Genomic DNA, 26,038 nt, shown 5'->3' on the forward strand with positions numbered 1-26,038 from the left:
ATTGTAATCAATCCTGGTTTTTCACAACAGTGTAAGCATTTCCATGGCTTCCCTTCACAAATGCTTTCAAGATCTCCAAATATTGAAATGGTTTCTCTCTGGTAACATCTAAAAAGGTTTGAATGCGGATTCTGTAACATCTAAAAAGGTTTGAGTGTTCCATACCAGATACCTGTATATGGTTTCCCACCTATGTGGATACTATATGGTATCCCATAAGATGTGGTAACTCCCTATTACACTCCACACATTTATAAGATTTCATTCCGCCACTGGTTTTTCCTCTTTGGTAAGGCTTCCTCTAGCACTGAAACCTCAAAATGAGGCAGTGCTTCTGCAAGGGAAAGTCCTGTCTCAGTAACCTATTAGAATTCTTTGAGAGTGTCAACAAGCATATAGATAGAGGTGATCCAGTGGACATAGTGTACTTAGACTTTCAAAAAGCGTTTGACAAGGTACCTCACCAAAGGCTTCTGAGGAAGCTTAGCAGTCATGGAATAAGAGGAGAGGTCCTCTTGTGGATAAGAAATTGGTTAAGAAGCAGAAAGCAGAGAGTAGGAATAAACGGACAGTTCTCCCAATGGAGGGCTGTAGAAAGTGGAGTCCCTCAAGGATCGGTATTGGGACCTGTACTTTTCAACTTGTTCATTAATGACCTAGAATTAGGAGTGAGCAGTGAAGTGGCCAAGTTTGCTGACGACACTAAATTGTTCAGGGTTGTTAAAACAAAAAGGGATTGTGAAGAGCTCCAAAAAGACCTCTCCAAACTGAGTGAATGGGCGGAAAAATGGCAAATGCAATTCAGTATAAACAAGTGTAAAATTATGCATATTGGAGCAAAAAATCTGAATTTCACATATACGCTCATGGGGTCTGAACTGGCGGTGACCGACCAGGAGAGAGACCTCGGGGTTGTGGTGGACAGCACGATGAAAATGTCGACCCAGTGTGCAGCAGCTGTGAAAAAGGCAAATTCCATGCTAGCAATAATTAGGAAAGGTATTGAAAATAAAACAGCCGATATCATAATGCCGTTGTATAAATCTATGGTGCGGTCGCATTTGGAATACTGTGTACAGTTCTGGTCGCCTCATCTCAGAAAGGATATTATAGAGTTGGAAAAGGTTCAGAAGAGGGCAACCAGAATGATCAAGGGGATGGAGCGACTCCCTTACAAGGAAAGGTTGCAGCATTTGGGGCTTTTTAGTTTAGAGAAAAGGCGGGTCAGAGGAGACATGATAGAAGTGTATAAAATTATGCATGGCATTGAGAAAGTGGATAGAGAAAAGTTCTCCCTCTCTCATAATACTAGAACTCGTGGACATTCAAAGAAGCTGAATGTTGGAAGATTCAGGACAGACAAAAGGAAGTACTTCTTTACTCCGCGCATAGTTAAACTATGGAATTTGCTCCCACAAGATGCAGTAATGGCCACCAGCTTGGATGGCTTTAAAAGAAGATTAGACAAATTCATGGAGGACAGGGCTATCAATGGCTACTAGCCATGATGGCTGTGCTCTGCCACCCTAGTCAGAGGCAGCATGCTTCTGAAAACCGGTTGCCGGAAGCCTCAGGAGGGGAGAGTGTTCTTGCACTCAGGTCCTGCTTGCGGGTTTCCCCCAGGCACCTGGTTGGCCACTGTGAGAACAGGATGCTGGACTAGATGGGCCACTGGCCTGATCCAGCAGGCTCTTCTTATGTTCTTATGTTCCACAGGGTATGAATTTCAATGATTTTTCTCCCATATCACTTCTTTCATGTAAATTAAGAATATTGTTCCTTCCACACTCCATACATTTATGGAGTAATTTGAGAGCACAATCTTTACTAAATATTAAAGTAGTACTATTGACCCTCCTCACATTTATGTGATCGTGTCCCACAGTGGGTTCTTTGATGTGGGATGAGTTTACTGCTCTCACTGAAGTTCTTTCCACATTCCATACATTTATATGGCTTTTCCCTTGTGTGGGTTTTTACATGTGAACTAAGGTGATGATGCTGACTGAAGCTCTTTCCACATTCCATACATTTATATGGTTTCTCCCCTGTGTGGGTTCTTTGATGCTGTTTAAGGTTTTCACTCTGACTGAAGCTTTTTCCACACTCCATGCATTTATATGGTTTCTCCCCTGTGTGGCTTCTTTGATGTTGTTTAAGGTTTCCACTGTGGGTGAAGTTTTTTCCACAGTCCAGACATTTATATGGTTTCACCCCTGTGTGTATTCTCTGATGTTTAGCTAGACTTCCTCCATCAATGAAACTTTTTCCACATTCCATACATTCATATGGCTTCTCTCCTGTGTGGGTTCTTTCATGTGTGGTGAGTTTACTGCTTTCACTGAAGCTCTTTCCACATTTCAAGCATTTATATGGCTTCTCCCCTGTGTGAATTCTTTGATGCTGTCTAAGGTTTCCACTCTGACTGAAGTTTTTACCACACTCCATGCATTTATATGGTTTCACCCCTGTATGGGTTCTTTCATGTGTGATAAGTTTACCGCCCTCACTAAAGCTCTTTCCACATTTCATGCATTTATATGGCTTCTCCCCTGTGTGGGTTCTTTGATGTCTAGTCAGACTTCCACTGTCAATGAAGCTCTTTCCACACTCTATGCATTTATATGGCTTTTCCCCTCTGTGCATTCTTTGATGTAAAGCAAGGAATCCACTAAGACGGAAGCTCTTTCCACATTCCATACATTTATATGGCTTCTCTCCTGTGTGGATTCTTTGATGCATATTAAGGTTTCCACTTTGATGGAAGCTCTTTCCACACTCCATGCATTTATATGGCTTCTGACCTGTGTGAGTTCTTTGGTGTAAAGTGAGGGATGAACTCTGTCTGAAGCTGTTTCCACACTCCATACATTTATATGGTTTCTCTCCAGTGTGGGTTCTGCGATGCACAGAAAGAGTCCCACTCTGATTGAAGCTCTTTCCACATTCTGTGCATTTATATGGTTTCTTTCCTGTGTGGGTATTTTCATGTGAAGTAAGATGGTGATGCCGACTGAAACTCTTACCACATTCCATGCATTCATAAGGCTTCTCCCCTGTGTGCGTTCTTTGATGTGTTTTAAGATGTTCATTCCGAGTAAAGCTCTTTCCACACTCTGTGCATCGATATGGTTTCTCTCCTGTGTGGGTTCTTTGATGTTTAGTTAGATTTCCCCTCTCAGTGAAGCTCTTTCCACATTCCATGCATTTATGTGGATTCTGCGCTGTACGGGTTCTGCAACGTACATTCAATACAAATTTGTCTTTGAATATTTCACCATTCTGTCTCTTTCCTTTGTGATCTTCTACATTTAGGTGTTCTGTAATGACAGCACCCTGAGAAATAGAGGATTTCTTTCTCCCATTCCTTGATTGGCTTTTCTTGTGCCTTTTTGTTCCCCTTTGATTTTGAAATGTCTCTTTTTCCACTTCATGTTTAGTTATTTCCAAAGACATCAGAAATGGCTCCCTAGCGTTTTCCTGCATGAGTCACCACCTATTTGGGGAAAAGAACATTCCATAATGACTTCAAGGCAGTAACAGAGGACCACATTAGGGATCAAGCATGATTTTTCCAAGGTTCTCCCATGTCCTGCCTTGCTGAAACTTGTCATCTTTTCAATATGCTCCTGCCTCAGTAATAACATGAAGCAATCCTTTTCTGCTCATTTTCCCATTTGATTTCAGAAGGAACACCTAAGTGAGGATTTTTTGTCCTCTGATACAATGGTTAAAATTTCCACCAAATCATGTAATGAGAAGGAGAAAAACACAATTGCAGCAAGGCTTGTGAAAGAAACTGACCTGCTACACCTCACGGTTCTGTGGTTCTGATTAATTTACCTGCAGTGAAAACAGTTGTTAGTGAGATCCAAAGGCTATGCATTGGAAAGGAAGCACTATGGTGACTTTCACACATTGCTTGCACTTCCTTCTTCCCTGTTGTACAGGCAGGCCCCGCTTATATGGCAGGTTCCGTTCCGGACCCCTGCCATAAAGCAGAAATTGCTGTAAAGCGGAACCCCATTGAGTATAATGGGGCGCATCACGTGAAAATCCTACAAAATTGGCTTTAAAATGGGGAATGAAAGCCGCCGCATTAGCGGAACGCCGGGAAGCGAACCGCCAGGAAGTGGGGCCCTACTGTAATCTTGTGCCCCTTCTGCCCCTTCTCCATCTTTCTAGCTCTCCTCCCTGGAGCAGCAACAAGAAGAACCTCTGGTATATCTAGCTTGGATCCTCCTCACTGTACAAGACTCATTTTTATCTTTTAAAAGGCCGGACTCATCTGCTTGCAAGTCAGTGAAGAATGGGGCTTCTGCATGAGAGCTGGATCAGAACTGGGAGAAGTTTGAGGGAACCACTGAGGTTGTTTGACCTTTGCTATAACCCGAGGGATGTTTAGGGGAGGGACTACAGCTCTGTGGTAGAGTATTTGCCTTGCACGTAGAAGGTCCCTGGTTCTATCCCCAGCATCTCCTTGTAGGGCTGGGAAAGAACCCTGCCTGAAATCCTGGAGGGCTGCTGCCAGTCAGTGTAGGCAATACTGAACTAGGAGGACCAATGGTCTGACTCAGTGTAAGGCTGCTTCCTATGTTAGTATTTAGTATGAGGGATGCAGCCCTGAAGGCCCCACGGCAACTCCTTCCATTCTGGCGGATGGGCTGATGGGAACTGGAGAGGCATGGAAGACTGTCATTCTTTTTACATATTTGGGATTCATGGCTCTAATATGGCATCTGGCTGGCCTCTGTGAGGACAGGATGCTGGAACACATGGGTCATTAGCCTCATCCAGCTGGCTCTTCTTATGTTCTTAATTATTATCAGCTGCCTTGTGTTTCTCTGAAGTGGCAAATCAACTACATAAATAACTAAATAGATACATTCACTTGGTGGTATTTTTCTTGCATGCTCCGTTTACGTCAAGGGGCTTGAATGAGAAACAGCCTAACATTTAGGCCCTCAATAGCTGTTCAATCTCTTCCCCCAGTTTCTTCCAGTCTATGCCTTAGGAATTCTTGTCACCCTCAGTCAATCTAGCCAAACCCCCCCCCCATCCATTTGCACAGATCCATCTTTGCAACAGGGTCCTTTTTAACAAACACAAAATTAAAACATACCAGCATGCGTATCAATCTGACATCATGGACTTAAGAGTTGGCATTAAATGGGATTTGTAAGTACTGCAAGTGAGTACATGAAGTACTGTGGGAGTGGATGATGTCAAATGACTTCATGACGAAGCCTCCAGGAGACATGAAAAGCCTCTCTTTTCACTTCCCCAAATTCCTAGGCTCCGCATACGATCAGAGGCACCCTTTTCTTTCATTCCAAGGCTATGGGCTGCATTCAACTAAGTCCTACACAGAGTAGACCCACTGAAATTAATGAACCTAAGTTAGTCATGTTTATTTATTTCAATGGGTCTACTCTGAGTAGGATCAGCACTGAATACCACCTTATATCTTTTGCATCTGGCTCAGCTTGGCAGATCTTGGAGGGTCTAGTAAAACACATGCATGCACGCACACACACACAAGTAGATCCAACAAGCCCGAACTTCCCACCCCCTGCAGTGGATCACCTGAACCTCCATCTGGCAGAAATGGCACTTTCAGTATGACCAGCTCCTCAACTCGGAAAACCTCAGCATGGCAAACATAGTTCCACCTCTGCGTTTATCTTCACAACAACTCTGTGAGGTAGAGTAGGTTGAGAGATAGTGACTGAGCCAAGGTTACTTGCTTAGCAAGGATGTGAATCCAGGTTTCTCCAGTCTATGTTCAGTGCACTAATGTCAAGTATTTCATATGTATCACATATGTATGTATTACACACGCCTGTGCACACATTCAGTGGATGTTCAAAACTCAGGGGGAGAAAAATCTGGGGAGCACAGTAGAGGCAAGGTGTATGAAACTGAAAAGGGCCTTTCACATTCAAATAACCACAGGGCTCCATCAATGGGGAAGAGAAGTGACAAGTCTGGGGAGTGCTTCCTCGTCCCCCTCTGGAGCCATGAATGCCAAAATCTGATGAACAGAAGCCCCAAAATACAGGCAAAGCCTCACACTGATTCTTAAAGCATATTCTTAAAGATAGAAGTATTTATTGCAATTAATCTACCTGATGTGTTTCCCAACAGTCTACATTAGAAGCGTCTGAAAAAAGAAAGAAAAACCATAGGACTGAAAACATATGTCTGTAACTACAGCTACACACTCATGAACATTGATGCTTGTGCTGCCCTTCAGGATTCAGCTTCGAAGGCCATGAAAAGATGGAAAAATAAAGTCTGGTTTTTGGCTATTCACAAAAATTAACTGGGGCAGTCAGCACTTATGCATGTCAGCCCACGGTTTTGGTAAAATAAAAATAATTCCTAAGAGTAGTACAGGATGATGATTAAATACATTTCACTCCAGGATGGCACACATGATCTTTTTCCTCACAACCACCCAGTGAAGTAGGTTGGATCAAGAGGGAACATGGCTCAAGGTAACCAAGTGAGCCCCAGAGCCCAGTGAGGATTTGAACCTAGATCTCTTTTCATCAGTACACCACACAGAGGCTTGCCCTAGCTCACCGTGCAGGGTTGTTGTGAAGACTGTTGAAGCACTGTACTATGAAACCCCAGGAACGCTATCAGGAACTCCTGTGACTGGGCATGGACAAGGCTGGCTCCAGCAGAGAAGAACCGGCAGCCTCAGCAACCCTCACCTGCCAATCCTGCAAAAGAAGCAAGATCCACCCGTCAGCTTTTAAATAAATATATATCTTCCCCTCCGCATCAGGGAGTACACCCAAAGTGGAGAAGCCCCTGTTCCCTGAGCAGCAGCAAGGTTAGCTGACGAGGGGTGGTTAGTTTCTACAGTTTCTGTCTTCTGACTTTAGAAGGCAAAGAAGGGTCTGGTCAGTTCAAGCAAAAAGAAATTCAAGGACGGCTCTCCTCCAGCTGTGACCCACAAATGCAGCACAGCTTTCCTGTGTATCAGGGCAACACATACACATACCCTCCCTGTCTCATCCAGACACTGCAAATTTGTGGTCTAGTTGGCAGCAGGATAGCTTTGGATTTATCATCCTCTTTAAAGCCCTCCTGCGACATCAACCGGATCCCCTTGAGTTTTGGAGGGGGAAAAGGAGGCCTTTCTCGGTGCAGAACAAAACAGCCTTGTCTAGTTGCAGGAGGAAGAAAAGGAGAAAAAGCCCCTTCATGTCGTCTCTCAAACACACACAAGATCTCCCCCCCACCAGTAATTAAGGCTGCTCCCCGACCCCAAGGCGCGCCCCCTCCCACTCCGCCGTCCAAATCTCATGGCGACAAAACTGATTCAAAAGTGCGCTTCAAAGAGGATCCTGCAGTAGAAACCCCGCAGCTGGGCTGGAGAGACCAGCCCCTGCCTGTGATTCTGAGAGCGGAGTCAGGTGGAAGTTCTCCTCTCTTTCTCCCGCAAAAGCAAATTCTTGGCCCTCCCTTTCCCCTCTTCCTCATCACCCAGATGCTTCCCCCCATCACCTCCAATGTTGCCCCTTTACCTTTCTCTCCTGTTCTCTGCGTGCATCAGCCTCCCTACCTCCACTCCGCCAAGGAATCCCACGAGGCTTATTCCACTTCCGGAAACAGAAAAAGAGCATTCAATATTGTCTTCCTGCTTTTAAAAGTTCCCTGCCTCTCTAGGAACCAGAACGCTCTTCATTCGACCCTTGGAGGACTGAGTCTTTCTCTCTCCAGAGTAAGGGAACTGCCAAGGAGGCTAAGGCTATATCTATCCCGTGACCAAAATAAAAGCCTGATTGAAGCAGATCTAAATAATCAGTTTCCAAACTGCAAGCGGGAACCAGCTCCAGGCTTTCATCAAGGGAAAGACTGAGGCTAAGCAAATTGTAGAACATGCTTTTAAGCGGAGCTTGGAAAAGTTACTTTTTGAACTACAACTCCCATCAGCCCCAGCCAGCATGGCCACTGGATAGGGCTGGTGGTAGTGCACTTTTACAAGCTCTGCTTTTAAGGATATTTATGAATAGCATATTTACTTGTATTTACTTACTTACTGCCTGTTGAGGGCAAGCTGTACTCCACTCCGTTCAGAAACGCTGCAAGCACAGGTGGGGAACCTTTGGCCCTCCAGATGTTGCTGAACCAGAACTACAGTGTCAGCCCCAGCCAGCCGGCATGGCCAACGGCCAGGGATCATAGAATAATAGAGTTGGAAGGGGCCTATAAGGCCATCAAGTCCAACCCCCTGCTCAATGCAGGAATCCAAATCAAAGCATTCCCGACAGATGGCTGTCCAGCTGCCTCCTGAATGCCTCCAATGTCGGAGAGCCCACTACCTCTCTAGGTAATTGGTTCCATTGTCGTATGGCTCTAACAGTTAGGAAGTTTTTCCTGATGTTCAGTCAAAATCTGGCTTCTTGCAACTTGAGCCTATTATTCCGTATCCTGCACTCTGGGACGATAGAGAAGAGATCCCGGCCCTCCTCTGTGTGGCAACCTTTCATGTACTTGAAGAGTGCTATCGTATTTCCCCTCAGTCTTCTGTTCTCCAGGCTAAACAGTAATTTCAGTCTCTTCTCATAGGGCTTTGTTTCCAGTCCCCTGTTGTTGCCCTCCTCTGAACCTGTTCCAGTTTGTCTGCATCCTTCTTGAAGTGTGGAGACCAGAACTGGATGCAGTACTGAAGATGAGGCCTAACCAGTGCTGAATAGAGGGGAGCTACTTCATGCGATTTGGAAAGTATACTTCTGTTAATGCAGCCTAAATGATGGAAGTTGTAGCTCAGCAACATCTGGAGGGCCGCAGGTTCTCCACATCTGCCTTAAAGTCTCAGTTTGTTTGTTTGTTTGTTTGATTGGCCTTCCCCTCCATCCAGTAATTCTTATCCTACTTGCTGTATGAAGGCTGGAGTACTGTTATATTCTTGGAATGCCACATCTGTTTTTACAGATGTTTGTTTTGTTTTTAGTAATATTGACTTTTTTTTATAACTCAACTTTATTATTATAAGCCGCTTTGAATGAACTTTGCCTAGAAAAGGGACTTACACATATTTTTAAATAAAAATAAAAGACCTTGGGAGATTTGCAGGAGCCAATAAGGAGTGTAAGTGCAGAGGAAATAATATCATGAATAGTGAGTTGCTGGCCGGGGACTGATTCTTGGATTCTTGCACAGAAAAATCTGGGCCTGCTACTTTCCAAAAAAGAGATATTTGTGTTTCCTTTGATAACATATTAATGCTGTAATTTGCTCCAGGGAGCAGATGAGGAGTGGCCACAAACCACAATCACACCAAAAAGTCATTTTGTTGAAATAACAACTTTTAAAAATTGTAGATAAGTCATTATGTAAAACCAAACAAAATATGGGATTCATGGATAATAAACAAAGCAGATACAATGCAGCTACCTCAAGAGCAATAACAAAATAAGTGAACTGTAGACCTAATTACATTAATTAAAGTACAACAAAAAATCAAAGATAATAAATACAACATAATCTTTTATATCCTCCCTCCAGCCCAGGTACCTTAAGAGCAAAAGCAGTGAAAGCATTTTACTATATTATCTATTATTTCGTCGTCGTCGTTTTTTAAAAAAAAATTCATTCTTACTTTATGGCTGTTGTTCCTTTCTGTATGTTGATGAAATATGTTTGATAAAATATGACTTGTATTTTAATATGTATTTTGCATTTTTTCTTGCATGTACTCAGCTGTGGTAGCCTATGCTCTGAGCAATAATTTCAAACTAAAAATGTCAGATTTAACAAAGAAAAAAAGAATACTGTCAGCTCATATTGAGAATAGAGTAGCCGTAAGAACAGGGCCGGTTCAAAAGGGCAGCCAGGTTGGGCACTGGCCCAAGGGCCCCGGAGCTACAGAAGCCCCTGAGGGGCCCTCCGCCCCCTTCCGTGATGCACGCCCCCTCACTTATCTGTCAGCCGGCTTTTTAACATTGCCCTTAATGAAGATGGCGGCCGCAGCTTCCCTAAGGTACTGAAGCTGCTGCCGCCATCTTAGTTGATGGCAGATGTGAGTGCGTAGCACACATGTGTGCCATCAACAAAGATGGCGGCAGAGGCTTCATTCCCCTTAGGGAAGCCGCAGCTGCCATCTTCATTAAGGGCAATGCTAAAACACCTTCATTAAGGGCAATGCTAATGCCCAGACAGGTAGGCGAGCAGTGGGGGGGGCACGCATATGCGTGTGTGTGCACACCCACCCACCCATCGGGCCCAGGGCAAGCTGATGCCCAAGGGCCCCCGCATGCCTGGAGCCGGCCCTGCAAACGAGTACCTATGATTCTGTGATGGGATTCATGTGCTTCAAATGGGTGTTGAATGTGCTTTAAATGAATGGTGTGGATCTGCCCTAGGTATTATATGCATTCATTAGTGAATTGAAAAGAACAATTTTAAAAGATACTTTTTTAAACAGGGCTGTAGCTCAGTGGTAGGGCATATGCTTTGCATGCAAAGGTCCAAAATTCAGTCTCTGAAAGAGACCATTGCCTGGAATCCTGGAAAGCCAATGCTAGTCCATGTTATCAGTACTGAGCTAGATGGCATTAAATGGCCCAAGTCGGTATAAGGTAGATTCCTTTGTTCCTAAAAGTGGAAAGAGACCCAAGGGTCACAGTGCCTCCAAAATTTATTTATGTATTTTATTTACAACATTTATATACTGCTTTATTGTAAAAAACCTAAAAGGGGTTACACAAGGAATTAAAACAATAAAATTATTGGCAAAAACAGTTAAAGACAAGTATTTAAAAACATTCAAAATATATAAAAAACACAATAGCTTCTACATGCTGGGAAAATAGTACAATGGTGTCTGACTAATGTCAATAGGCAGGGAGTTCCAAAGTGTAGGTGCTGCCACACTAAAGGACTGATTTCTTAGAAGAGCAGAAGTAGTACTATGTGGCACCTGTAGCATGGAAAGCACACCTTGAACTTGGCCTGGTAGCAAACTGGCAACCAGTGCAGATTTCGGAGCAGAGGTATTATGTGGTGATAGGGTTTCACTCACATCAGCAATCATGCCACAGCATTCTGCACTAACTGCAGCCTGGGGGGTCAGGTTGTGCTGCATGTGGATTTCTGTGACTTTGGCTGACTGGCTGCCAGGATTTTTCTAGTTTTGGTTTTTGGTTAGGAATCCTGACTGGTTGTGGGATGCTGAGTTTTCTGCCTTACTCATAGAAATTTTGTTGTGGTTGGTATGGTATTGCATTTAGGAAATCATCAGCCTTTTATTTTTATTTTTCTGTTTGCATTTCATTTACCTTTAACTTCACTCCCTTACATCCATAGAAGCAACAACAGTGGTTCCATGTGCTCAGCTCAGCCCCCTTAAACCCACTGATGATGCACCTTGTTGGCTGCATGACAGTTTGTTTCTTGCCCAATAGTGGCAAAAGAGAATTCACATACTGGGAAGTGTGGCTGCAACTGTTGTTGTTCCCAAGCTGCTGTCTGTGACGGTAGATCAAAGCATGTGTGTTTTCTCTCTGTCAGTAATTACTCACTGGAATTGGATTGGCTGTCAAAGTGAGTTTATAGCAAGGTAGACAGAAAAGGGTAGAGAATCTTCTTACTCTTATTCATTTCTCAGACCTCTTCTGGAAGGGAAGGGTCAAATCTGTAAAGAAGCTTAGAGCAGCCATGTTGAAAGGTACAGGCAGGGCATTCCAGGCAGGGGGTTGCCAACCCTGCTTGGATATGGATGTCTTTGCAGAGGATCCCTAGTCACGCTTTACCAACAGCACAATCCAAACCATATCTACTCAGAAGTAAGTCCTGTTGTGTTCTATGGGGCTTAGTCAGTGTGTTTAGAATTGCAGCCTTCAGGAGCATCCATCTTTACTCCTGAGGGCTCCTATCTAACATCTCCACAACACTAGGCTCCTTTCTTCCTACAATGGCCTTCTGGTGACTGATGGCACTTAAATCCTTCTTGCCAGAATCAAGTAGGCTAGATTAAATGTTCCCTACCCAGGCTCTATCTTTCAGCTAAGATTTCTATTTTAATTTCCAATCAGAGAAATGTTTTTGTTTGAATTGTATGCTCCAAGCAACTGTGGTTGATGCTTAATGTATCATGTTTAATGACATCACTTGGGCCTGCCCCTGTGACAATACTTGGGCCCGCCCCTGTGACATCACTTGGGCCCGCCCCTGTGACATCACTTGGGCCCGCCCCTGTAATTTTAGGCTTTGGGATACTTCTGACCTGGCAACCCTAGATGCAATAGCCAGGGGCCTAAAATAAGCAATAACTCTAGAGGGGAGAATTCAGGCTTGTGATGGGATCTTAAGGAAGGACAGCTAATCTCCTCGCCATACAGTCTTTTCCACAATTTCACACTACAGGAGTGAACAAAAAGCCAGAACCATATAAAAGCAAAAGTCATTTTACTGAAACAAACAGATGGCTAAAAATTGGAAATATTAAGAAATGTGAGCAATTACAATGCTTCATACATTGTATATAAAACATTTTACTCTATTATAAAGAAAAAAATAAAATACTGTAAAACCACACAGAAAAAATGCTAACCTTATCTAGGAAATAGTATTGGGACAGACTATGGGGCTTTCAGGAACAATGAGAAAATACATGGGGGGGCTATTATTTCATGTACACTGCTTAGAATAGTTGCGTATAAACATTTCTAATAAAACAAAATATTAATATAAAGGGACAGAAGCAGCACAATCTTTAAAAACAACAGGAAGTAATTCCAGAGCACCCAGTTACTGGAACTTTCCTTCTTTCCAAAGGTTAATGGTGTCTGTGAAATCTGCAAAATATCGCAAAGCCCCAGATCTACCAAAGCAGCTCTGACAAGGTCTCCTGTTTTTAGTTGAAGGACTCCACAAGAAAAGTAAGTCTACAGAGACCAAGAACAATTAAAAAGGAAAGAACCTAATCCAATTAGCTTTTGTGAAGCTCATCATGGGAGGAGTGCAGATCTTTCCTTTGTAAAAGCAGAAAGGTTTACCTCTTTCCAAATGGTTTCCCTTTACTTGCCTCCCACCTGATATCATATATGGCCGTGGTTTGGGAAAAACAGCTTTGTGGGCCAAAGGTTCTACCAGGGGTACCAACAGGACTTTCTGGGGCCAGTATCTGGTATGTAGATTGGGCCCTCTGCTGCACTAACCCACAATGACACAAGTTTCCATAAAATCTGCATATAGTTTGTCACATACAAATGTATTGCAGGTGGGGTAGAGTGCCAAAAATAAAGCAGGGTGACAAACAAACAAAGATATCCGCTGTGAGTTCGAGTTTTGGAAAAAGGGCGGGGTAAAAATAACGACAATAAATAATTGGCTTGTAGGGTGCTGGAGACATAGGGACCCTGCTTCCAAAAATCAATGGGTCTAACTCCCCCCCCCCCAGACCAATGGATGACTACATCCCTTGGTTTAGGGGTACAGAGCTAACAAGCACCTGTGAGCTTTGGCACTTTTTTTTTTTTTTTTGAAATTTACCATTGCTGTTAGACTTGGTGCAATATGATCCCCAGTGCTTAATTTCTCAAAAAAAAGATAGGTTTCAGTTCAATTGTGTGGAAATGACATTGCCTCTTCTGTCCCTGTAATCCTTGATTTGGAGATCCTCTGAAGCCAAAACAAAACTGTGCAGACTTGGGAAGGGGACCTATTGAATCAGGATTTCTGCACTCCCTGCCCTGCTTCACTTGTGGCTGCTCATTAGAATGGGGGGGATAGCTCAGGCCCAGAGACCAAATGTGGCCCTCCAAGCCTCTCTAACTGGCCCTCAGAATTATCCCCAGGCCAGCAGAACAGTGAGTGCTTTTCTACCCTATTTCTCAGTGGTAGGCTGAGCATGTGCTTTGCATGCAGGAGGTCCTGGGTTCAATCTTTTGCATGTCCTTGTGAAAGGGAAAAAATGTTCTAGGTTGTTTGTGTGATGATCCCACAGCTGTGTGTGTGTGTGTGTGTGTGTGTGTGTGTGTGTGTGTGTGTGTGCTATTACATTCAGTGATATACGGGAATTACAATTTACAAGTAACATTAGTACAAAAAACATTACTAAGGATTCTGTATGTTCTGGTACGGGAGGAGGTCCATGGGGGTGACACCATGAGTTACCGCACCGGGTGACACCAACCCTAGTGACGCCACTGGGGCCGGTATCTTGTATATAGATTGGGCCCTCTGCTGCACAAGTTTCCATAAAATCTGCATGTAGTTTGTCACATACAAATGTATTGCAGGTGGGGTAGAGTGCCAAAAATAAAGCAGGGTGACAAACAAACAAAAAGATATCCGCCGTGAGTTCCAGTTTTGGAAAAAGGGCGGGGTAGAAATAACGACAATAAATAAACAAACAAACAAATAGAATATCCAGATGAAGCATTCCCCATAATTGTAGTTCCACACTACAAAAGATTTACTCTATTTAATATCTGCTTGCCACATAGCTGTTAAGGCATGAGAGCTGTCCTTCAATGCCAACCCTAAATCATGCAAAGAACTCACTTTTCATGAGTTACCTTACCGTAGGTTTTTCACCTGCTGATCTTATGCTGCCAGGGTTAGTCAGTGCAAGGCCAGGCACGGTATTTCAGATGGAGGGGATCTAAAGTGATTTAAGGTTTACAGCAATTCTGTTCCGATGATCATACTGGGACCCACGCTATTCCTGCGATGGTAATGTCTTTTAATTGTGTTATGGTAAAAAAAATTTTCAAGAGAACTAGAGACTTATTTTAAAAAAAAAAAGAAACTTTATAGTCTGGGGCCCAGTACATCTGTACCCCCAGTAACTCCCTGTTGACGGCCCTGCCTATTCTCTACAGGCATCACCCTCCCATTCCTCTCGCCAAGGAATCTCAAGAGGCCAATTTACTTCCTGGTAAAGGAAATGTGTTCACTATTCTCTTCTCCATGTTGAAAGCTTCGCTGGACATCCAATGAAGCTGAATGTTAGAAGATTCAAAACAGGCAAAAGAACGCACTTCTTCACGCAGCCCATAGTAAAACTATGGAATTCACTCCCACAAGAGGCAGTGATGACCACCAACTTGGATGGCTTTAAAAGACTATCAATGGCTTGTAGCCATGATGGCTATGTTCTGTCTCCAAACTCTGGGGCAGTATGCTTCCAAATACCAGTTGGTAGAAACTGTAGGTGGGGAGAGCGTGCTATTGCCCTCAGGTTTTGCTTGGGAACTTCCTATAGGCATCTGGCTAGCCACTGTGAAAACAGGATGCTGGCCATAGAGTGAGGATTCCTATGGTTTGCATGCTACTTAGATCTCCCAGTATTTATATAGTTTCTCTGAGGTCTATAATCTTTAATAAGGCTTGAGTATTGACTGAAGCCACCTCCACACCACATGCGCTTAAATGGCCTCTCCTTTATGTACATAGCCTGGCATCCCATGTGATGAGTTCTCTTATGGTAATGCCTGTCAACTATCCCCACTATTGTGGGACTTTTCTGCCAGAGTGGGTTTTATGATGTGCAGTAAGGTTGGTACCAGTGCTAAAGGTCTTTCCACATTCCATGCATTTATATGGTTTCTCATGCATGTGACTTCTTTCATGTTTAGCAGCACTGCTGCTATCTCTGAATGCCTTTCCACACTTCATGCATTCATATGGTTTCTCACCCGTGTGGACTCTTTTATGTACACCGAGAGTCCAACTCTGACTGAAGCTCTTTCCACACTCTATGCATTTAAAAGGTTTCTCCCCTGTATGGGTTCTTTTATGTGAAGAAAGGGATCCACTCCGCCTGAAGCTCTTACCGCAATCCAAGCATTTATATGGCTTCTCACCTCTGTGGGCTCTTTCATGAACAGTCATTGCTCTGCTGTTACTGAAGCTCTTTCCACACTCCATGCATTTATATGGGTTCTCCTCTGTATGTGTTCTTTGATGTGTTCTAAAGTGTCCTCCATGGCTGAAGCTCTTTCCACATACCAAGCATTTATATGGTTTCTCCCCTGTGTGGGTTGTTTGGTGTATAGTGAGGTGACCACTCCGTCTAAAGCTTTTACCACACTCCATGCATTTATATGGCTTCTGCCCTGTGTGGATTCTTTGATGTATGTAAAGGGTTCCACTACTGCCAAACACCTTTCCACATTCCATACACTTATATGGTTTCTCACCTGTGTGGGTTCTTTGATGTGAGGCAAGATGGTTGCTTGTTCTAAAAGTCTTTCCACATGCCATGCATTTATAAGGCTTCTCCCCTGTATGGGTTCTTTGATGTACATTAAGATGTCCCTTCTGACTGAAGCTCTTTCCACACACCAAGCATTTATATGGTTTCTCCCCTGTGTGGGTTCTTTGATGTATAGTAAGGGTGTCATGCCGACTAAAACACTTTCCACAAACCAAGCATTCATATGGTTTCTCACTGGTGTGGGTTCTTTGATGTGAGGCAAGATTGCTTGTTTTAAAATTCTTTCCACACACCATGCATTTATAAGGCTTCTCTCCTGTGTGGATTCTTTGATGTGTTCGAAAATTTGCACTCTGATTGAAGTTCTTTCCACACACCAGGCATTTATATGGTTTCTCCCCTGTGTGGGTTCTTTGGTGTAAAGTGAGATATGAACTCCGACAGAAGCTCTTTCCACATTCTGTGCATTTATAAGGCTTCTCCCCTGTATGGGTTCTTTGATGTAAATGAAAAGATTTCCTGTGACTAAAGCTCTTTCCACACACAAAGCATTTATATGGCTTCTCCCCTGTGTGGGTTCTTTGATGTAGAGCAAGGGTTCCACTGTGTCTAAAGCTCTTTCCACATTTCATGCATTGATGAGGTTTCTCCCCTGTGTGGGTTCTCTGATGTATATTAAGATTTCCACGCTGGATGAAGCTCTTTCCACACACCAGGCATTTATATGGTTTCTCCCCTCTGTGGATTTTTTCATGTACAGTAAGGGTGCCATGCTGATTAAAACGCTTTCCACAAACCAAGCATTCATATGGTTTCTCCCCTGTGTGGGTTCTCTGATGTTCATTAAGATTTCTACGCTGGATGAAGCTCTTTCCACACTCCATGCATTTGTAAGATTTCTCCCCTGTGTGGGTTCTTTGGTGTGAAGTGAGATATGAAATCCAACGGAAGCTCTTTCCACATTCTGTACATTTATATGGCTTCTCCCCTGTGTGCATTCTTTGATGTATTTTAAATTTTCCATTATCACTGAAGCTCTTTCCACACTCCATGCATTTATAAGATTCCTCCCCTGTGTGGGTTCCACAATACCTATTTAATACTGATTTGTCTGTGAATATTTTCACATACCCTAGGCACTTTTTCCATCTTTTGCCGCCAGGATCTCCTGCGTTTAGGAGTTCATAAATTTTGGCACCCTGAGAACTACAGCATTCCTTCATTCCATTCCTTGATGGGCTTCTCTTGTGCCTCTTTGGTCTACTGTGACTTTGAAAGATCTCTCTTTCCATTTCATGCTTACTCCTTTCTGATGACATCACAAATGGCTCTCTAGTGTCTTAGTTGTTTCCTGGGGAGAAAAAGAAAGGGGGTTGCATCAGGGAACAAGCACAATCAGCTCGTTCTCAACATCTTTAGATGTCTTGTATTTTCTCTCTGTATACCCAGCTCAAACATGACACCTTTTGAAGATGAACCTGTCTCTGACAATAACATTAATTTCTTTCTGCTCCATTTCCCATTTGATTTCAGTAGGCACAGCACTGCGTGGATTTTTTCCTTCTGGATACAATGGTAGTAATTTCTACAAGATTATGTACTGAAAGGGGGTAAAAAAGGCTATTGACAAAGAGAGACACTAAGCTGGGTAAAACTCGCTGCTCTGCTGTTCTAATTTATTTATTTATTTATTACATTTGTATACCGCCGCATAGCCAAAGCTCTCTGGGTGGTTTACAACAATTAAAATATTAAAGACAAATATACAAATTTAAAAACATATATTTAAAAGCCAGTTAAAATAAATCCTAAAATGCCTGGGAGAAGAGGAAATTCTTGACCTGGCGCCAAAAAGATAGCAGGGTTTGTGCCAGGCGCACCTCATCAGGGAAATCATTCCATAATTTGGGGGCCACCACTGAGAAGGCCCTCTCCCTTGTTGCTGTCCTCCGAGCCTCCCATGGAGTAGGCACCCAGAGGGGGGCCTTTGATGTTGAGCACAGTGTATGGGTGGGTTCGTGTCAGGAGAGGTGTTCCATCAGGTATTGTGGTCCCAAGCCGTGTAAAGGTTTATAGGTTAAAACCAGCACCTTGAATCGAGCTCGGAGACATACAGGCAGCCAATGCAAGCGGGCCAGAATCGGTTTTATATGTTCGAACTGTCTGGTCCCTGTTACCAATCTGGCCGCTGCATTTTGCACAAGCTGCAGTTTTTAAGCCGTCTTCCAAGGCAGCCCCATGTAGAGTGCATTGCAGTATTCTAACTTGGAGGTTACCAGAGCATGGACAACTGAAGCTAGGTTATCCCTGTCCAGATAGGGGCATAGCTGGGCCACTAACTGAAGCTGGTAGAAGGCACTCCGTGCCACGGAGCCTCCCTGAGCCTCAAGTGACAGAGATGGTTCTAGGAGAACCCCCAAGCTACGAACCTGCTCCTTCAGGGGGAGTGCCACCCCATCCAGGACAGGTTGGACATCCACCATCCGGTCAGAAGAACCACCCACTAGCAGCATCTCAGTCTTATCTGGATTGAACCTCAGTTTATTAGCCCTCATCCAGTCCATTGTCGCAGCCAGGCACCGCTTCAGCACATTGACAGCCTCACCTGAAGAAGATGAAAAGGAGAAATAGAGCTGCGTGTCATCAGCATACTGATGGCAACGCACTCCAAAGCTCCGGATGACTGCACCCAACAGTTTCATGTAGATGTTGAACAGCATGGGGGACAGAATTTGGCTGCAGTTAAAAGAGTAAATAGTCAGAAGCAAATGCACATATGAATCTAATGCAATAAGGGCAAGTATTGCGCTGTAGTTCAGCAATGGGGACTTTTGTCCCATTATAAGCTTCATCTCAATGAGAGGGTTGTTTTTGTCCATGCCAGGATATGGGGGAACTGGATGTCAGACCAAGAGGGCCTGTTATGAGAAAAATTTAATTTGCATTGTTTCTGAAAGTTGTAGGAAACAAACAGAACATAGTTAGAATGTTCCATTCAGCTCAATCAATGGAAAACTATTTTAGTTTTAATATTCAGATTGATTCAACAAAAATTAATATTCTGGGTATACTGAACTCCACAACGCCTGTACAGGCTGGGATTGGGGACTAGACTCAGCAAGCATTTGCCCTCACTTTTTCTCTCCCTTCTCTCCTTTCAGGTTTTCAGGCCAATCAAGTCCTTTCTTGGGGTGATCTGCTCTCTGCCTTCCCACTGCTGTACTCTTTTCTTCTTGTTTGCCTGCCTTACCCCAAAATCTCAGTTTCCCTGGCCCTTGCTACCCATAGTTATCCATTACTGCTCTTTTGAGGAGGTACAGAGCATGCTTATCAAATTTGCAGATGATACAAAATTGGGGGGCATAGCTAATACTGTGGAAGACAGAAAGAAAATTCAAAGGGACCTTGATAGGCTGGAGCATTGGGCTGAAAACAGAATGAAATTCAACAGGGATCAATGCAAAGTTCTACACTTAGGAAAAAGAAACCAAATGCACAGTTATAAGATGGGGGATACTTGGCTCAGCAATACGACATGCGAGAAGGATCTTGCAATTGTAGTTGATCACAAGCTGAATATGAGCCAACAGCGTGATGTGGCTGCAAAAAAGGCAAATGCTATATTAGGCTGCATTAACAGAAGTATAGTTTCCAAATCACGTGAAGTACTAGTTCCCCTCTATTCAGCACTGGTTAGGCCTCATCTTGAATACTGCGTCCAGTTCTGGTCTCCACACTTCAAGAAGGATGCAGACAAACTGGAACAGGTTCAGAGAAGGGCAACAAGGATGATAAGGGGACTGGAAACAAAGCCCTATGAGGAGAGACTGAAAGAACTGGGCATGTTTAGCCTGGAGAAGAGAAGACTGAGAGGAGATATGACAGCACTCTTCAAGTACATGAAAGGTTGTCACATAGAGGAGGGCCGGGATCTCTTCTCCATCATCCCAGAGTGCAGGACACAGAATAATGGGCTCAAGTTGCAGGAAGCCAGATTTCGACTGGACATCAGGAAAAACTTCCTAACTTTTAAGAGCCATACGACAATGGAACCAATTACCTAGAGAGGTAGTGGGCTCTCCAACACTGGAGGCCATCTGTCGGGAATGCTTTGATTTGAATTCCTGCACTGAGCAGGGGGTTGGACTTGATGGCCTTATAGGCCCCTTCCAACACTACTATTCTCTGATTCTAATTTAGGAAATAGTACAAAATATTGCCTGTGTCAAGCTGCAGATGCAGCAGCTGTAAAGTAGGAATGGTAAAAACTAAATAAAAAACACAACAGCACTTTTACTTTATTACATTAAATCTTAAAGGTTACATAAAGGTTACATAAATCCCTTATAGGCCCATTCCAACTCTACTATTCTATGATCCTATGATTCATTTGTCACTTCCATGTTTAATTTTAATCAAAAGATATATCTTACACTCACTAATAAAGGGGCTGCCGTCAGCTTCAGAACACCTCAGATTTTCTGCATGATGTGTATTTGGCATGCCTCTTGGCTTGTGACCTTCACGCTGAGTCATGACTAGACATCATTGGATGAAATACCATCTGTAGGGACCTACTTCTCGGTTTAAAATGCCCACCCCAATGTTATTTTAGAGAGAGAGGGGGGGGCATGTTCCAACCTCTTATAACAGGCGAACCTGTGGTCATGAAGATGTAGACATTCAAATTCCAATCAGCCTCAAGCAACATGACCAGCAGGGTGGAGTGATGGGAGATGTAATCCAGCCAAATCTGTAGGGCCACATTATAGAAGCCTGTGAGACAAAAATACAAAACTAAAAAGATCTGCACATCCAGAAAAAAGGACAACTAGGCAAGATCCTTTATCACTAAAAACTAGCTTTCTATGTGCAGTGAGCTTGTTTCTTTTTTGTAATATGGGGGGATCCTGTGAGACTTTGCCAGGAATTTACCACCTCACCTACTGTTTGAGGGAAGTGGGCTGCAGGAGGAAGAGGAGGCGGAGGCACTACATACACATCACTGACAAGTAAGCAACACTGCAATCATCACATCTCCAAAAATGGAAATTTGGGGTTTTATTCTTAGTCTCACTACTTATTCTAAGCAGTGCTTAGGAGATTGTTTCTGTCAGCACAAGTATTTCTGCTTGTCTGACAGAATGGTCTCCTATCCCCCCCACACACACACAGACTGTTCTCCTGACACTCCAAAAGAAGAGTACAGTGTGCACAGAGGCGGCGGGGGGGGAGGGAGGAGTCCTGTTGCGCTAATGGGAACCCTTGTGCTGGTCTCTGCTAGTGCAACGACTTACTTGAATATGGCCCTTTTGAAAATGATGTCAGCCAAGCTCAGGTCCAGCACACTATGGCCTAAGAAGCATGCCCAGATCCCACAGTCCAGCCTCCTATTCCATACTGGCATCCCTACGGTGCGGTAAGAAATACTAAGAAGATGAATTCATCCCATCCAGCATCTATCAAACAAGAAAAAAACTTCATTTCCCAAAGTGATTACATTCACATGATTCTACAGCAAGACTTTCTTGTACCTGGATCCAGTAGACCACACTCCTGCTTGATGAAAGAAACCCCCAGACCATTAGAACTGACCTCTCCTATGCACATTCCCGTACACATAGAAACATTAGCCTCTACCAAGCTTGGCCTGGGAGGACTACAGATCTATGCAACGGGAGGGTGAAAGACAGACATGAATGCCAAGTGCTCAGAAGATATGGAGACCTGTTTTTGGCACTTGGGCTACTTATGTTTTTAGGGCCCAATTTGTTTTGTTTTTAATACTGAATATTAAAGTGCTGTAATCTGCCCTGGGACCTGCTGGTCAAGGGCCGGTGGTGTAGTTGTCCAGGGACTCAAAGGGTGCAGGGTCCCAGCAGGGTCCCAATATCTCTAGCAACCTATAAGTCAATTAGCATATGTATACCCTGTATCAGGAAAATATAATGTATAGCTGAAAGCCAATGTAGCAAGCATATTTGCTTTTAGCCTGAAAGGTCTGTATCCCCTTCAAGGCCCCAGCATTTCTTAGGTATTTTAGCTGACAAGTGTTCCTAGCCAAGGGATGGGGTAAAGTACGGTCAATAAGAGAAGCACAGGTGTCTTATCACTTGTTTTGCTAGCAAAGTTTGAGATAAGGGTAAGGCAGGCACCTAGTTTGCCAAGGGAAGATGCCAGGATGCTTCAGTTACCTGTCTTAAAATGATATAGCTTTCTAGCAATTAGTGCTCCTGTTAAATCAAAAGATCAATGAAATAACATGTTGAAGATGCCATGATTTAATGCTTTGCAGTAATCAATCATTTATGTAACCACATCAACTTGTATGCCAACTTGTATGCTATAAAGGTGTCTCTTGTGCCCAGTATGAGTGTTCAGTCTGACACCAGCTTCTGCAGGGCTGTGTCACTGATCTACTTTTATTGAGGGCACCCTGCTGTGTGCTTTGTAAGTAAAACTCAATAAATTTTAACTCTTTGTAAGCAAACCTCATTGTCTGCATCTCATCTCTGGTAACCCAACGACCTGAAGTGTTACAGCATAAAAGGGAAGTGTTAGCCACTGAGAAGAGTCTTCTAACATGCTTACTTGTCCTTTCCTGCTGATTGGAGCCAATCAGAGTGAAAGAAGGTGCGTCAGCTACGAAGACTCTTCTTAACTTTTAACACTCTCCCCTTTCGTGATTATAGACTCCTAGGAATTCTGTAGCTGTGGGAAAATGCATTAACAAGGATCTGTTATGAGCATGGGGGTTGGAATGGATGATTCCTGTGGGTCCCCTTCCCAGCCTCTGATTTGGAATCCTGTGCCTGGGGGCTGGCTCTGCTAGCCAGATGAATTTCCTTTGTTAATCAAATAGAGTGGCCAGGTAAGATAATGGGTTTATCAGTTGCCCAGCAACGGTGAATGGGCCAGGAAGACCTTTTTGTCATGGAAACTCTTCAGGAGAGCATCGCCCTCCTTCCTGGAGCCCAGCAGAGGCTTGTAGTTTTAGTGGTGTCTTCAGAATGTTTGGAGACTGAAGGCAGGCAGAGAGACTGGCTCTCTGCATCATGGCATTTAGGGTGCCTCTTGCAACCCAGATGGAAAAGCTGGATATTGGACTGCTGATGCCTTGAACCCCTCCATCTTAAGCTCAGGTTGGAATGTGTGTAAATAAACCATATTTCATAAAGACACCACAGTCTCCGCTGTCCTTCTTCCCAAAGGAAACCAAACCCTGGAGGAGCGCAGGGACCCCTGAAATCTCACCGCTCGGAGATTGGGGAGGCACACAACACATCTCATTCTCAACCCAGCACCAAAAAGGGTGGTGGTAACTGTAACTAACATAAAGGGACCCCTCACTTCTGAATTTGCCACTACGCTACTGTGAAGAGCAGATAACAACAACAATCCCCATGCACTTGTACATGCACCTGTATATCTGGTACTCGTAGGATGCCCCTGGGTTGAAGTCAGGAATGTCCATGGAAATCAAGGGACAAATCCAAGATTTTTCTATAGTTGTAATTGGGCAACAGGTATCCAACCCCCTCCCCGCCCAAAAACAACAAAATGCAGCAGCAAAGAGAAGCTCCTGATATATCCAGCTTGGGGCTTACTTGATATACAAAATGTATTTTTATTTTTTGAAAAGCCTGATTCGTCTCCATAGAAGTCAATGGGCCATGAAGCTGCTGGGGCAAGTGAGCATTGGGTTTAACCTAGATGGGTTTTTTAGGAAACAACTGAAGTTGTTGACCTTTGCTGCAACCTAAAGAATGCTTTGTGTGGGGGATTCCATAGGGGAAGGGGTAGGAATCATAACCCTCTTCGGATCCACCTCTTACCTGCCACGTTCATGTTCCTGTGCACCTTCCCCTTAAGCCGCAGTAAGGGTATAACAATAAACTACATGGCAGGGTTGTTGTATCACACTTTCTTCGGCAGGGCAACAACCCTGGGTGACTTACGGCTGCACTTTCATCTCCACATAAAAAGATGATCCATATTGGGCTGATGATGCCACTGCACTGCATGTGCAGACGAGAAAGGAAAGGGAAACCAGGCCACCTCTCAAGACTACTCTGGCTATTGCCATCCTGCCTTTAAAGCAGGGATGGGGAAACTGTAGCCCTCCAGACATTGCCGGGCTACCTGAAGCCAAGCTGGCTGGGGCTGATGCGAACTGGCGTCTGACGACATCTGGAGGGCCACGGATTCCACATACACACACAGAGTAATGGGAGGAGACCCAGGCCTGGCAAAAATTAAATAGAAGTCTGATTTGCGGGTATTCACAAAATTTATCTGAGGTAATCAGCACTTACGCATGTCAAAGAGGGGTTGCTGGGAAGCCTGGGTCATCGACACAAAGCCAACTGAGGTCCACTTTGCGCTAGGCGTGGGCTATGGATGCGCGGGAGGGAGCCTCGGTGCAGAAAACAGCTTTCTTTGGAAGGGGGAGGGGAAAGAGCCCGCCCCCCCTCTCTTCCTCCCTCTCTCCCACACACAGAGGTGCCGTTTCCACCATTCAGCAAAGCTGCTTCCCCCACTCCAAGGCGCCCCCGCCTCCCCTCTCCATCCAAATCTCCAAGCGGAGCTTCAGAGACCCTGCAACAGACTTCATGCGCCCGCACTGGAACGAGCAGCCCCTGCCTGGGATTAGGAAAGCGCCGGCGGGCCGAGGTTCTTACTCTTCCCGGGCCCCCGCCACCCCCGCACCCCAAAATGCGCCCCCATCACCTCCCCCCCCCGCACCTTGTATCTTTTCCTCCTGTCATCACGAGCCGACGCACCAGCCTCCGGCCAAAGCCTATCGCGAGCCCGATTTCCCGTCTTCTCGACGAAAGGGAAACGCCTTCGCCGCAGCTCTTCCTTTGCCGCTACCATTTCCGGCCTCTCTCAGAAGCGGAACTTCGCTCATTTAACCCTTGGAGAACAGAGTGGTCTCGATGTCTGCCTGGAGATTTTTTCCCCTCATCGTAAATCATCTGTCGCGGGCTATTCCTAATCCGGATTTATATCCCGTTTTGCTTCCACCGTGGAAACCAAGGCAGTGTCTACAATCAGTAGTGTCGTGGCAAATTCGGAAGTGCAGCGTCCACAGCCACGCCCCCTTCCTCTTTTTTGCTGTAGAGTTGAGAATGAGATCCTTGTTAGTGGCCTCTCCCACATCAACAGACACCCCCTAGGAGCCAATATAAGCATGAAAAGGAGAGTGTTAGCTACTGGGAAGAGTCTTCTCAGTGGCTGACTCACCTCTTTGCACTCTGATTGGCTCCAATCAGCAGGAAAAGACAAGGAAGCACATTAGAAAATTCTTCACAGTGGCTAATACACCCCTTTTATAATGATTGGGTCGCAGGATGCTGGAGACACTGGGACCCTGCTCCCAAAAAAGTAAGGGGTCTAAGACACACATCCCCAAGACCCCAGACAACTACACCCTTGGTCTATGCCCTTCCTAGGTGGACAGCCATCCAGGCACTCAGCAGTGCCAGACCTGCTTGACTACAGGAAGGTGGGGCCCTCACCTGCCCACAGACCATATTCTGGGGACATTTAAATGCTAATCAGAGCCTAGTCAGAGCAAAATCCCCTCCTTGCCTAGCAGAGGGGAAACGGTCTAGGCTCTTTCCAGGTCCAGAAAAACCCTCCAGGAGGCATGGCTTACTCTGGAGCAAGAGGGCTGCGTAGCTCTAAGCTCTTCCCCCTCAGCGGACCAAATCTGAATTAATCTGTCAACTTTACTGATGCACATTATCATATTTTAACCAATTTATGTTGGAGATGCAGTCAAGTAGTGGCAAATGAAGAAAAGCCACTGAAATAACTGCCCGCAATCTTCCTGGGCAAGGAATGAATCTT

General features: G+C 44.4%; 1 protein-coding gene and 1 long non-coding RNA gene across 2 annotated transcripts; both read right to left on the reverse strand.

Moving 5' to 3' along the window:
* Positions 1-662: 662 nt before the first annotated feature.
* Positions 663-25,286, reverse strand: LOC133378878 (zinc finger protein 721-like). Its single transcript, XM_061613491.1, has 3 exons — positions 24,929-25,286; positions 15,487-17,534; positions 663-3,480 (listed from the first exon to the last, which is right to left on the reverse strand). The coding sequence occupies exons 2-3, from the start codon at positions 17,500-17,502 to the stop codon at positions 1,846-1,848; spliced, it is 3,651 nt and encodes a 1,216-aa protein (XP_061469475.1). The 5' UTR covers positions 17,503-17,534; positions 24,929-25,286; the 3' UTR covers positions 663-1,845.
* Positions 5,538-7,653, reverse strand: LOC133381190 (uncharacterized). The gene is made up of 3 exons (XR_009761639.1): positions 7,542-7,653; positions 6,589-6,731; positions 5,538-5,697 (listed from the first exon to the last, which is right to left on the reverse strand). It is a non-coding gene; the product is annotated as an uncharacterized LOC133381190 (long non-coding RNA).
* Positions 25,287-26,038: the final 752 nt, after the last annotated feature.

This window comes from Rhineura floridana, chromosome 3, assembly GCF_030035675.1.
Source record: "Rhineura floridana isolate rRhiFlo1 chromosome 3, rRhiFlo1.hap2, whole genome shotgun sequence".
NCBI lineage: Eukaryota > Metazoa > Chordata > Lepidosauria > Squamata > Rhineuridae > Rhineura > Rhineura floridana.

Bases quoted from the DNA above. Each gene is read 5' to 3' on its own strand.
- LOC133378878 (XM_061613491.1), bottom strand. From the start codon at position 17,502: ATGTCATCAGAAAGGAGTAAGCATGAAATGGAAAGAGAGATCTTTCAA. The intron at 3,481-15,486 runs GTCCCACAATAG...TGACTCATGCAG, and splicing joins AAACCCACTCTGGCAGAAAA to GAAAACGCTAGGGAGCCATT.